Source organism: Typopeltis vanoorti, chromosome 15 (assembly GCF_054136105.1).
Source record: "Typopeltis vanoorti isolate ZY-2024b chromosome 15, IOZ_Tvanoo_1.0, whole genome shotgun sequence".
Taxonomy (NCBI): Eukaryota; Metazoa; Arthropoda; class Arachnida; order Uropygi; family Thelyphonidae; genus Typopeltis; species Typopeltis vanoorti.
Window position 1 is genome coordinate 113,033,789 of NC_143563.1, and position 15,427 is coordinate 113,049,215.

Here is a 15,427-nt window from a genome sequence, read left to right on the forward strand (position 1 = left end):
ACAAAAAACAAACAAAAAAAGCAGGTTAAGAATGCATTTACGTTTATCAAAATCCACATTACTGTACGAAAAGCATGATGGATGGTGAGAAGGAGACCGAAAAATACTGATATGCAAAAATATGATATATGAAAAATACTGCAGAGATGAAATATATGAGAAATAAAAACAGAGGTGATACAAACCAAGGCCCAAAAACGAAATGACGACGCTTAAAAGAGGGAATTCTGACTACTTTACCTAATGGAAAATCTAGTAGTCATATTCCTTGATTAATTTACCAAACAATATTTATTAGGTTGTCTTTAGACAATTGAATAATTAAAATGAAAACTAGCTAGTTAAATGAAAGTTTTTAAATGTACAACGATAAGGCCATTTTCTTTGTTTAATGAAAAAGATTTTCGATACACATATTTAATGAGTTTTAAATATGCTGCTGTATAAACAAAACCGGAAGAATTAAAGCCATTAAGACATGACAAACATCGTCACAATACCCATAAAAGAGCGAACACTGTTTAAATTAAATTGTTTTTTTTCCTCCTATATCACTGCTTTATTCCATGTTAGCACCATATAAACTGTTTTTCCAAGTCGACTTTTTCAAATGTATTTTAACTTTGCACGCAATTCACTACAACGTCAAAAGAAAAGTGAAAGTCAATATCAGGATTCAACAAAATCTACCACAATGCAGCTGAGGGTATGAGATCAGTGTATTAGTTCGCTTAAGTGTGTGTGTTCTCCTGCTTGGTTTGCTTGTTTCCGGGTGGAAAATCCCTGTCGCTCTAATATGAGACCTCGAACCCACTGTCAATTGAAAAGGTCTGATAAACGTCTTTCGCGTCCCAGGCGGATTCGAACGCGGGTCTTTTTAACCAAAGAGCATCGTTGATACTGACTGACCTAAGGAAGCTCCTCTTCCGGCCTGGATAGCTGAAGATAGACGTTCCTCTATTTATTGAGCGGGTTGTGGATTTGATTTGAGACTGAGGACATGGATGTTTGCGAATGCCTTCGTGAGGGGAGATGATTTACAACTTCCAGTTGAAAAAAAAAATACATCTTTGGTCTCCGGACAAAGGTTTCTGGATTACTTTACCTTAAGTCCACCAATAGTAGTAATTTAAGATAGGTTTCTAATCCCTTCTTAGGTTGAATGTGCATTATATATATATATATATATATATATATATATATATATATATATGACACATCTTTCATATTGCTTTCAAAAAACTCATTAGCGAACGCTCTTCTGTTCACTTCCTTCTATTAATCGTGTATTTCTTCTAAATGGTCGCCTGCATCGCACCTAACAAAAAAAAAGTCCCAATTAAATTGGAATTCGGTGTTTGTTTTAGAAAAGAAAACATTCCTTAAATACAAGACTATTAGCTTCACTTTACCTGCTTACCGATTTTTTTATGTGACTTCAACACACGAAAAGATATTCGATAGGCAAACCAGGCAGCCAATTGTTAAATTGTTTAACTTCTGTACTTTTAAAGACTACATTCGATTTTTAGAACGGTGTATGGCGGTGTTTCTCTGTTGCTGGACTGCTTTAACTTCGTTGACTACCTCCACACTGTACAGCAGCAGTTGTAATTGAGAAACGATAATCGCTAAAACTACGGAGAATTAATAAGGCAGCTTATTTCTGTTTTAATACATAAAAAAGTAGAGAACAACATTCACAGCTTCACAACAGCAGCAATGCATTTGAAAGAACCGAACAAGGTTCCTCCGTCAAGGATACGATGAATGTTGAGCTGTCTGTTTCAAATGAAGGTGACTTAGTCTGGAGGGGACCTCAGTTAACCTCCCTCAACTCCTAAGAAACACTGATCAAAGAACATGCGTAACCTACATACACATAATATTATATAGGCAGGTTTAAACGCCTTATCATTGCTTCAAACGAGCACTGAATGAAGCAATTAAACGGGATACGTTAATTAAGCAGAAGATGAGACTAGAAATAAATACAGAATACAAGAGGCACCCCATTCTTTATTAGTAGTACAAATTCACATCTTGTCCGTCTAAAAGTTACTACTGATCATTAAAGCACTGTTGATAAAGAAGAGATTTGTGTCAATTCAGTTTTAATGCATTATTTTATAAATCTTTTGTAAAGTGTTTTAAATCACAGAATAAACCACAGAGTGGTAGCAAATTGGGTTTCGAAATAATCATTTATATTAATATAAATCTAGTTCTGTGTGAAAATGAAAAATCATCATCATAAAGTGAATAAATAAATCCTCTTATGCCTCCCTCTTCAAAAGGAGTAGTAGGCGAAGCTCGTTTAGCCTTAATTAACTTGTGGAAATTGGGATCTAGTGGTCTCCACCTTTAGCCATCAATCATAATTGGACTCGTGGAAACCGATGATTTTCAAGGCATGGGATGAAAATAGCAGGAAGCTGACGCCTTCTCGGAATCTCAAGCCCTAACTCATATTGAAATCTGAAACAGGGTGTGTTCTATGGCGTTTTTTTCCCTCCTGAGATGTACGGTTAAAACCCGAGTTTCCGCAAAGAAAAAACTACGGCTTCTTGCGTCGAAAATAAGTTAACTCTGGAAGCCAGTTGAAAAAGTCGACAAAATGTTGCGGTAATCGGACGAACGACTACAAAATTTAGCATTCTTGTTTCTTCTGGCCGTTTAGCATTATGGAACCATAAACTTTACCACACAGGTAAAGTTTTGCCGTAATAAACAAATTTTTCCGTAATAATCACTTAACAAAATGAGAAGCTTCTGAGTGCTATTCATTTATTTATTTTTCATGACAGGCTGACCCATGAAGAACTGTAAACAATCGTACATGATCAGTACCATGGGTAACATAAGGGTCAGGTTTTATATATGTATCTTACTTAGGAAAGGTTGTACTCGCACGAGTACGGTGTTGGACTAATGGTTTGATTCTCCCAGAAACGCCGCTCCAGAGATCAAATGAAGAAAGACACAAAGTGACTTGGACAAAGTCACTTAGTGTCTTCACTTTGTGACAGATACTTTATCTAATTCTATTTTATTCTATTCCTCAGCCATACGGCTGGCTTATATGCTACCATACAAGGGAAATGATTATGGCAAGATGGTTATCATGTAATCTCATAGTAATTCTATTCCTCAGCCATACGGCTGGCTTATATGCTACCATACAAGGGAAATGATTATGGGCAAGATGGTTATCATGTAATCTCATAGTATCTGTCAATTAAAGGTGTTCTCTGGCCAGGCCTTTGCAGGATAAAAAGCTTGTTACGAGGAGGAAAAAACTTTTCACCCGACTCCCATATGGAATCCGAATGCAGGTCTTTCCAACTGAACTATATCATGTTATGGACTAAGCAATGGAAGCTCCTATTCCTGCCAAGAATTGTAATTTCGTAATGTAGATTGCTACCGAAACTTGGTGTTCCAATTCGAAAGCACTAGTCGTCTAATAATAATATTATTAACGCCATTATTATCAAGAAAGATCGTACGTAATAATGATAAATGGCTGCTGGATTTCTGTTTGGGTCATAGATTAGTCAACACTAAAGCCACGTTCCAACATAAAAATGTACACGAAAATTCACATGGAGAGAAGATGCAAGAAATAAGCAAAATCTCACGGACAATATTATAGTTGATAGCGATGTTTTCCAACTGTTTCAGGATACAAGAGTATACAGAGGATTTAAAATAGGAAGTGAACCTCACACTGAAAAGACGAGTGTGTAATAAAGTTTAAAACAAATCAGTTGACCAGCTTTCAGATGTGAACTATAGACTCAAATACACAAACATCATTGAAAAAAAAGAAAGAGTTTGTGAAAACAATAACCAAACTTTGGAGTTTCGGTGGCTAACCCTGATTGATTCAGCCAGAAAGGCATGTGGTGAAGTTGTCTTTAAGGACAGAAAAATCAGAAATCCTGGTGGATTCAGGAAGTTAAAGAGGCAGTCGAGGAAAAGAAGAAAGCTTATCAAAAGTTCCTGGCAAATAAGTCAGCTTGTGCTCTTAGAGAATACAGAGAAAAAATATAAGAAAGCGAAGCACTGTGTAAAACTATCTAAACAAAGTCATGGGAAGATTTGGTAAGAACATAGAAAATTAATATCAGGAAGGTAGCAAAATATTCTCAAGGCTATTGAAAAAAGCTTAGAAATTGAGGAAAGAGTGCTGTAAAATGAATTACGGATGATAAAGACGATATGAGAACTGAAGATAGATATTCTAGATGTTACTTAGCTAATGAAAAATGTGCTAAGTCATTAGCATTTTAGGAGTAACCAAACTTATTTCACTTTTGAGCTGCACGACCTTTTTTTCTTTCACATATTGCTAATAGTCTAAACTACAAATGATTGTAATATTGCAAAATTCTTCTGAACAGTTTTAATCCAAACTGCCTTACTATGTAGTAGATTTAAAGACAACATTCAATGCGTTTTACAGTAAGCAGAATTTGAGTCAATGATTCAACACCTACAACAACGAGAACTGAGGCGAATCTAACCAACGAATAAGCCTGAAGATAACGTGAGAATAAGTTTAAACAAGTGATACGTTTAGAAACGTACACTACCCCTTTCTTGATCTTGGATCCCAACATATGTATTTTCTACTAACGTTGAAGTAAAAATGAATAAAGCCAGAGTATATGCAAGTGATTTCACCACAATTTCGTTAAAAGACTAAATTAGAGCGGGTACACACAAAGATCACAATGAACTTCTTCATCCCAATAAAATAAAACAAAAAATGAATCTTTACACTCTCGTTCACTACATGTTACTATTTATTTAATTTTTAAATAAATATTGGCATTAAAAATACTGGCACTTTTGCGGAAACCCAATAATTTAATGAGACGAGCTTTGTTTCGTTTAAGAGTGGAGCGCAAAGAAGCAAATATTCTTAGAGTGGTAATAGTAAGTTTCTGAAAGATTCAGTTTAGCAGATTTATTTGGAGGATAACATACGTATGGAGTAAAGAAATAAGATTCATATCCTCTATTTGAATATCAAGTTTAATATCACTTTTCTAAATAATGTGTTCATACAGTTTATGAATAACAGTGAATTACCGTATACTAGATTTAACATAAACATCCTTAACCGAATACACTTTATGATGGAAAAATGAATTTCTTCCAGAAGAAAAATTCTACTTGCCTGCGTTAGAATTTGCTAACTGAAAACCTGCCTAGAAGAAAAAGTTCGTCAATGACGAAAGACCTCTAAGACCGTTCATCTACAGACGCGTAGTCTCCTGGAAGTTACCATGAGATACTATGCAGTACTGCCTAAAAGCTATAGATTAGTTCTGCAAGCTACTGAAAATAAATCAAGGATTGAGTCAAATGGAATTGAGACCGGCGCAATTAAAGCTATGATGAAGAATTAAAAATATAAGTGTGCTGGCGAAGAAATTCCTTAGAAAAGAAAAACACCTATTTCCGAAGAAAATCCTTAGAAAAGAAAAACACCTATTTCCACCGAAATGTTAAATGTATCTTGTTATTCGTGACTGTGATACAGAAACGAACAGAACAGAAATGGGAAGAAACACTGCATAAGAAATGGAAGTTGATCGAAGTGAAAAATTAAAGGCGATTATATTCTGGAGAAGAAATTTCTTCGAAAATTCTTATCAGCTAACTAAGAGAATGAGAGGAAATATCCAAGAATATAGCAATAATGAGTATATTTCAATACGAAAACGCCGTCAGAAACCTGAAATATTGAAGTAAATTAGAATGCATAATATATACTCAAATACAGAATTATGAGTTTTATAAAAGTCTCCTCGCTAATTCGGAAGAGATCAGAGGATTTTTTTTTTCTTTTGTATGATGGTATTCCCACACACGAGAGGTTGCTCAACTTACAGTACACTAGTATTATGGAGCAATAGAAAGTTGTGGAGCAAAAAGATGGCTCAACATTTCTGACCTGGTTGGCTCGGTGATTAACTTCCAGGCTCGCTAACCAAGGCTGTCTGTTAGAATTCTACTGTGGCATTGATGTTCGAACTCTTGTTTGGGCGGTAGATGATTGTATTCGCTGAGTGCGAGTCTGTCGACTCGCCTAGTAGAGAATAGAATTGGTATGAAAGCATTTCAAGTATGGTCTCTAGAAGAAGCTTTCTAGATTGTCTAATCCCAATTCCATTCGTGGTACTTAACTCTGCTGTAGGTTTCCAACCAAGAGCAATTAAAAAAAACTGGATTCGATTACTAGAATACTGCACTCTTCTGCAATATAATGGAATTCCAGGAGAAAAAAAAATGTGTTCTTAGTTTAGAGCTGAAGTATGGAATAATAATAGAAAAAATTAAAAAATATAAACATAAATGGATGGAACACGTTCAAAGAATGAAAACAGACGATTACCAAAATAAGCCTTAAAGTACAAGCCATTAGGGAAAAGAAAACCAGGACGTCCTCCTAAGAGATTCAACGATGACTTCTAACGCCGGAACTGGCCATGCTAGGCCTAAAACCTTGATACGCATGATGATTATGGAATAGACAGTAACGAGCTACAGCAAACACAACTTAACACATCTGGATTTCAAAGACTGATCATGATCAAACTAATTCCTCGCTTCCCTGTGAGTCAAGAATTAGAAAGATGCTGGGACACTTCCAAATGTGAGATTGTTATTCAATGATGGAACATTTCACATTATTTGTGAAACGTTTCTAATATGAAAGCGAGGCGGTTAGACTTATCCCAAATTAAAGGATAAGTCTTCACTACTGTTAGACGTACAAATGGAATAAATCCTACCTTAGATAAGATAGTGGGGTTTGGAAATCAGAATTTAAGGTCTACAAGTCGACAGTCTGGAAGTCGTGTTGATTTGCGTCAAGTTCGCCAAACGAAAACAGAAGTGCGGTGAACTCGTGTTGGCAAATTTGTTTAGTGGCTTTTTGCACTCAATTGGAAAAGGTTTTTGGTATAAAGAAGGCGGCACAGAGGTCAAAAACGTAGTGCCACAGTACCTCACTATCAGTTGAAACTGAACTTTGCATGTAATGTGCGATGAACAGAAAGAAAGCTCCAAATCTCGGAAGAGAGACCATGAAATGGAATCATTCATTAATCCTTTGTGCTAAACCTGACCAAATGACCTAGAAATAAAGTATCATCAAACTTTTCCAAGACATCAATCCACAGATGCAGTCTCTCTCTCTCTCTCTCTCTGTTGATCAACTGTAGCAATAAAACATGGAAACAGAACTAAAATAGGAAGATAAAACTAAATGTGAGAACTACATGGAAAGATTTTCCTACTGAATAGTCTGAGCAAGATTTCTGCAAACATACTTGTGAAGCATAAGAAAACGTCTGAAGATTTACTTCAGAACAACAAAAATAAAAATTATGCACAAGTTAAATACGGATAATTATGATCCAGTTATAACTTAAAACATAAAAGAATTTATGAGATCATAAGGTGTAAAATGAAATTATGCTCAAAACACAAATTTATATCGTCTAAGTAGAAGCGAAAGATTGATCGCGCTGCATATCACATTTTCTTAGTAGTGGTGATAATAGTCGGAGACATCGCTACACGTACAGTTCTGGTATGTTCAGTTCATCAAGTGCAAGAGAAAAACCATATAAGAGAAAATACAAGCCAAAATATAATCCAGAATCAATTCATTTTGCAAATAATTGTGAATTCGAAAATAATTTCTAGGCATAATATTTACCGAAACCAAACATTTGATGAAAAATAAAAAATGAAAGTTGGATACTTCTGTCAGGTGAACAAACACAGTATTTACACAGCCTGCGAGAAATGACTGCGTGAGTGCTTTCAACGAAGGAGGAAATTTGCTATTTATTTTACTATGATAAAGGACAGCGTATGTGGTTGTTTCCCTGTAAAGAAACACGACACAAAACGACTGAAGTATTGGTGATAATACCGATAGAGGTCGCCATTTTCGACAAATGATTAGAACTCAAATCATTCAATACTAAAATGACATCACTGCTAACTGATCTATCTGTATTCCAGGATACGTTACCCGTGCGCGCTAGGGGTAAAGTGTCAGAGAACAGCAAAAGGAATCCTTCAGTAAAACAAACAATTAGAATAATTAAAGTACACGAAGAGTGCTACACTCGCTGGCTCTTATTTGCAATATGAATCTCATTATTAAGGAAAGGGGCATTAAATTCGATGTCAAAATGGTATAAACTGTGCTTAAATAGATGACACTTTCGTCTTTGTTAAATAACTGCAGCTGGTAGAGTGGGAAGCAAGTTGAGCGAATTCATATGGAGCAAAAAAAAAAACAAAGTTCAGATAAATTTTCATGTATAAAACTGTCTGTCCAACACTGGAGGCCACCCATAATAGAATTGTTTTTTTTTTTTTTTTTTTTTGGGGGGGGGGGGGGGGGAGAATGGACGAAGTGAACGAATGACTTCACTATATTAAAAAACTTACGATGAATTGGCTGTTTCTGAATTCCAGAATCCTTAAGATGATTTGGTTTCATTTAAATCGAATGTAAGTCGAAAAATTCCTAAATCCAAAAACAGAAGAAAAACTTTTATAAGAGCAGATTGGTGTAATCATGAAAAAAAGTGAAGTTCATCAAATTAGAGACCTAACAACAAATAATAAAGTAAGTAGATCTCATACAAAAAAAGATGTGGGTTAACAATAGGACTTTTTACCACGTAATTTATTTGTATATAAAGCATTTATTACATTTTGACCTAAGAATATATGTTTCACTCTATCTATTTTTTGAAAAATTATTGAAGGATATTCCTTTCAGATTTTGTTTTTAATCTGAATTAGTTGCTGTCTGCATAAAAGATCAAAATGAGAAAGAAAATCATGTGGACACTAGTAAGGAAACATTTGGAATTATCACAATTGAGTACGCCCACGCCTGAAGGCGTACTGCAGTGAATATATCAAACACAGAATACAAAATTAAAACTAGAGTTCAAATTAAATAAAAAAAAACTCCCTCATATGCGCCGTTTGACGTACGAAAAACCAACTGTAAATAATTATTTCCGTTTTTTATAATTGCCATTATAAATTAAGTGTTATAATTTAAAATGAAAATTACTGAGTTTACATTCTTATTGAAAATAATAATTTGAACATATTTAAAAATAAACATCATCTCATCTTCCTTATACCCTCTTTTACCTTGCGGTGTCGAGAGTCCATTGATCATCGGACCTCACTCCGTTTACAGGATAAGGTGGTCAGCCTTATGCCCCGGTGTATCCTATGGCCTGTAGCGTTGAGTTCTCAAGGCCAGTTTTGCCTGCTTTGTGGGATGAAAAACGCCAGATAAACTGGCGGGAAAACCCTACTGCCCGCGCCCAAGACCGGCTAACTTGGCTATGGCTGAGGAAGATCCTTCAGCTCCTCACGTCACCGACGGGAATCGAACCTAGGACACTCCTTCCCCAGACATATGGTTGCTAAGCGCACAGCCACTCAAAAATAAACAGTACTCTTTTTTTGCAAATGCATAATTTCAAACTGAACCATGTGTCAACAGTAATAGTTAAAGAATCCATTTTTAATGTTCTCTTGTGTAAATCATGCATTTCAAACATGGAATGTTGTCAAGTTACTTCAGGTCTCTAATATGTAAAATGGCGATCTTAACGACGTTGGAATTCAACTATCACCCTAATTCATACCCAACCATGCCCATAATGGAATTCGAACCGAGACCGTGGAGAGCGGGAACATTCAAGTCAGCGGAATTTTTTGTGCATATTTTTTCTTTGTTAAAAATATCCATCTTAGGGAAGGGTAAATGGCGAATAAATGCACGTATAGAGTATATTCATAAGACATTGCTTAATTCAAAAGATAAATTAAATGCAGAACTGAATCCACAGTTTAGCATTTAATTTAGCCAAAATATTTATATCGTCCTGAAAAGCGGAAAAATTCTTTTTAATATAAAATAAATGAGTCCTGACAAATCCAGCAACGCCATGTACGGGTCAAGCAAGTGAATTCTCTTTAAGATACTTGAAGCTAGGCAGATATATTCGTTATGTGTGCGCGAGGAGGAGGATTATGGTGCAATGGTTCCAATCACCGGGAATTGGTGAGCGTCAGCAATTAGGGGAGTCGACTCTCGAAATGCTAATTAAAAATGGTATTTAGTTTTTAAAAGATGATCAGAACAATAATTAGTTGCTCAACTATTTTCTAAAAAATATAATAAATAACGAAATAAAACGGATAATCAAGTTATGGAAATATACAAATCGTTCAACTAATCTCTTATTAGCCAAAATTAGCCCCGCCTGAATATACGTTTGTAATAGAAATGTATTATTTGATGCCATCGGTCAATATCTCCTAATTTTCCTTCAGAATGAAGGAATACTTCTATTCCTTGACGAACTTTTTTGATGGATATTTTAGCCAGCTGCTCAAGCATATAACCATCTCAAATTTAGTTTACTATAACTTATTATTACTGGTTTAGTGTTTTCCTTCTATTTATTATAAATAATAAATTACACGATAACCACGGTCTTTAATGAAAAGTACAAATATTTCGTACTTTGAAATTAGCTTTCGTATTTTGAAATTAACAGTACATCATCGGTGTAGACAACAAGCAAATCAAAGGAATGGAATATAAAGTACATAACAGTCCGTGGATTACCAATTAAAATTGTTGCCGCGTACCAGAAAATTAAAGATTAGTTCTGTTTATTATATTGGGTCCCTTCCACGCAAGTGGTGTTACCACTATTATTTATTTTGATAATTATCCTTCTTTCATCACAAATTCACTCTGGGTAGCCAGAAGGTGGGTGTAATATTTTCCTTATATATTTTTTCATAATGCACTAACATCACCTGTTTCGAACTGCAAAAATCCGAAGAAAATAATTAATGGATACGTAATATTATGAATCATAATTTTACATTTTATTTTTTAAAAAGAGTGCAGCCAACTGTTTCTTCGGTCACCTAAACTGACTCACGGTTGCGTGGTATTATCATCTGTACATCTATGAAGCTTTATATTCCGTTGTAAAAGCAGTGAGTGGGTGTTGGGTTATCCCAACAATTAAGGATAAACTGGTTACTGAATAAGCTTTCGACTAGTCACGACTGAGATTAAGGTTATCGGCACAGAAACCTTTCCACACTAAGGAAGGTGCCGTGACTCAACTACGTGAGCCTAGACAAACGTGGTCGCAGCATATTACCACGTTACCGAGTTGATGATTACGGCAAACGTTATAAGACATCCTGATAACTCCTCCTATTCCCACACACACAAAAAAAAAATAATAATAACAATAAAATAAACATAAAAATCAGTCATGTTTTTCTGTTCAAGTATTTCTATGTATGCACACATAATAGAAAAAATTCGAACCGCCACAAAACTCACCACAACACCTGACTTGTCTGTCTCTGTGTTTATGTATTTAGGTTCGTGTTTCAAAAGGCTGTTGGCCTTCAATACTGCAGGATAAGTCAGAATGCCCTGACTATTATGGGGGCCTTAGGAATAATCCTGTAATAGGCCAACAGTCTTGACAAAAACGAGCCTTTCAAGTATACTAAATGAGCGTAGCACACAAACTAATTTTCCTGCATGTCAAATTTAATTCGTATGCTGTCAACTAATGTAGACTGGCCAGTTTATTAGCGTGAATTAAACTTGCCCGTGCTGTGTGGGTGGTTGTGGTAAAGGACAAAAGATCGCTATCAGGTCTTATTTAAGGACTGCTTTGTTAAATATTCGCAATGAATATGTAATGGTCTCTTTAAGAAGTTTATCGACTTGTGCTAACGAATTTACCCAGAAAGAGTGCAATATCTCATACCTGGCTTAATGATCCAGTAAATCTTTAAACATGGAAATCATTTACAAACGCGAACAGTCGTCAAATAACGAAGAAAAATCTTTCGCAAGAACTGAATATATTACAATGAGAACAAAGAAAAGCAACTACTGAAAATTTTTCTTTATAGCAAGAGTCCATTTTAGATATTTTTCGAAATTTATATTTGTACACGTGGCATTATGTCTCCATTTCGGATGCGAGTGTCTTGCGGGATGTAAGCTGTTGCACTTTAATTTAAATCACCAGTAACAGGCAAAACGACTGCACAATGAATTAGCCATGGTAACAAAATTTCAGATCAACATAATTTTTCCAATCATGAACTTTCCAAACATTGGGGAATAATAAAACTTTCTCAAAGTTTTATTATCCCCCTTGAGAGTTCGAAGATTCTAAACATTTAAAATCAAGAAACATTGCTTTCACGACTCAATGGCGACAAGATGAACTATTGCATAACTGAGGCTGTTTTTCTCAATGATATCTAAACCACAGATAAAATGCCCGACAGTTTGTAGAAACCACAAACTAAAATTCACACTATAACAAAAGGAAATTTCACGAAGCTAAAACACATAATAAACATTTCTTATATTGTTGGCACATCTTTACATCATCATCCTCACTACGTGGAGGGGGGGGGGGGGCGTCTTTAACATTTTCGCTTGAAACATTCTCTTCCAGTCTTGCGCATACCATACGATTCACTGTCAATCACCACGTGCAGCTGTCTTAATATCTTTCAAGACAGCGTTCTGTTCATTTCATTTTCTGCCTGTAATATAAAAGGAAGGGCCTGAGAAAATACGTGACTCATCCGTAAGAGGAGTATCGCTTTACACACACACACACTCTCTCTCTCTTGATAACGCAGTACCCTTGACATCGATAACAGTTTTATGCTTTCCGCTAAGTGGAAGGCAAATCGTTAAAAAACAAACAGTCAGTGGGAGACCTTGAAACTAGTTTTCAAAACGTTTTTAGATATTAAAATGATTTCTCGTGTAGCCTAAAGGCATCGTTTTATATTCTCTAAACAAATACCCGTAGATATGACGTGATCCAAGTTGTCACCTCACTTCCTATTTCCACTAATAGTGTCTTAAGTGGAAGCGATTACTTAGTTCTGACAAACAACCTGCAAATAGCATTTTGTGCCATCATAAAAACAATTCTGAAACAGTCAGCCCCAAGATACTTGATGAGGATTCATCATTGGTTCATTAAGAGAAAAGACCTCTTTTTTATATCTAAAAACATTTATATAAAATATGAGATTCCACGTTGAAGCAACGTAAATTCTTTCTGTTCTTGATGAAGCAACATCAAAGTACAGATACGATCATAAAAAGTGCATGTCGCAACGGCATCCTTGTAAGGTGACACAATTCATTCATGATCACTGCAATGGAACGTAGGACCGTTTTGGGTGACTAATTATTGTCCATTCGTTATGTAATCGCTTGACTAATTTAGCCATAAAAAAAAAGGTCAGTCCCATTTAAACCAAACCGACATAAATGAAAAAACCGAGTGATTACTTTATCATTTCTATTGGGTCTACTTAATTTTACCACTTAAGAGTCGATTTAATCAAACAGAGGTGATCTGAAAAATTGTAGTAAGATCCAACGTAAGTGAACGGCGAATTGCATCACCCGGCGTTAGATGCTGATTATTTTAGGCCTAAAGCATCTTGAAAAACAAAAAAGGTAGATAACGGATTATAGATATAATAGGTTTACAAATTTTCGTGAACATGCTTCATGTAAAAGAAAATTCCGAATTCTTAGTAATTTTATCCTGATTTCAAAAATTACGTTGGAATACGTTTAATCAGCATTAAAAACCAATTCCATTTGTGTTTGCAATTCCGTTAGCAAAATTACAAACTGTGCAGTAATAATATAATAATTTATAAAAGTATTCAAAAAGCCTGACAGAAGATCAGACTCTCTCAATACTTTAAATATTCATTATCTCTACTCTCTCCCCATTTTACAAAAAAAAAAAAAAAAAAAAAAAAACTGCACTATTCGTTTCTTTCGAAAAATGAGTGGCGAGCCAGTGTTATGGAAACCGCATCTTTTATTTTTGTACTTGTTATTTGAATAATTTAATGTGGATTTTACTCGCCAGATGGGCAGTGTGTTTACAGCCAGGAAACAGTTTTAAAAATACACAAGAACAAATAATCGTGACTTAAATTTTAAAATCAGTACCCGAGGTCAGAAAAAGAGCTGTCACATACCTCCTCCTGGGTGGTATCCACATTTTCTGGAATCCCCACTGACTGCGCACCATCCCTCGAACTCAGTTCTGTTTCCGTGTGTAAATATTTCTGCAACTCCTCCAAGTCCAACGTCCTCTGCTTTTCTGCCCATCCCTTACGCTTCACCGAGTACACGATTCCCGAACTAACACCAAAAGTAAGCAGCAATCCGCCTGAAGAGAATGCGGGAATGACTGTTTGTCCGCACGTGTTGTAAGCGTTCGAAATCGCCGCACATCCCGTACCAACGGCTAGCAAAGCACATCCCAACACTGTAGTCGACACCGACACGCACAGACAGTGCTCTGTTAACGAGGATAGGGTTAACTTTATCATCGTACGGACTTACTGCCACTGTGACCGACAAAAACGGCGGACTTTGCAGAACATTAAACGGAGGTCGTTACGGTCTTCGAAAATTACGCAACTGCTTGAAATGCCAACATTACCACGTGAACATACGGAACTGCCCACACACCTTACAACTTCTACTGACCCCAGCACTTCGTCTGTTTACATTTGCAGAGACTCGTGTCATGCAAGGTACCGGCGTTTTAAACAACCCGCTTGACGCAACTCAGGCGCACAACACAAAACCGACTGCGGGACTGAGGGATGACCTTCGACGGTTGGCCTCTGCCGCTCGAAAAACGTGCGGCGTAACATCGTTCAACGCCGAAAACGGTACGATCGAGACAAGCAACATTTGGTCACTGGCTTAAGCGCTTTCTTCGTCAGCCCACGCCCCACTCAATTCCTTCGCATTACATCCAGCACACTCAGTTCACGAGAATGCAAAGTTCACGAGGAAAGAGCGGCATCGTCACGATTTCACATACACCCACCACATCGTTAGTAATGACGAAGGAGGTACGACTTGATAACATCAACTCGTCGGCACGCTGTTATCGGTGACGTGAAAATTTTCAAAACTATTTCATCCAAGGTCAGAAGCATATTGTTAAAGTTCAGCTACGCAGTGTTCCCTTTAACGAGTGCATTTTGTGCCTTATCTCGAGCTAATTCACAATCACAATGAACATCACTGCTTGGGGTTAGGGTTATCTAAGCCTCGACAGCCACACAAGTCAAAAGAACAAGTAGTTGACTTGAGAACAAGCCTACTTGTTTTAATTCAATAATAATTCCATTGATAACTTTGTAATAATGATAAGGTTCAAGTGCTTACATACAAAGATGAAACGTTTACACTCTACCACTGACATCAAATACGTTATCAACAAAACGA

At 36.1% G+C, this 15,427-nt stretch overlaps 1 protein-coding gene across 1 annotated transcript in view; it reads right to left on the bottom strand.

Moving 5' to 3' along the window:
- Positions 1 to 15,000, bottom strand: part of LOC150099081 (uncharacterized) — a 29,559-nt gene extending 14,559 nt beyond the window's left edge. The window contains exon 1 of the mRNA XM_090405353.1: positions 14,158 to 15,000. Within this exon, the coding sequence (XP_090261479.1) occupies positions 14,158 to 14,514 (357 nt within the window). The 5' untranslated portion in view covers positions 14,515 to 15,000. The remainder of the gene's footprint in view (positions 1 to 14,157) is intronic.
- Between the last annotated feature and the right edge of the window lie 427 nt (positions 15,001 to 15,427).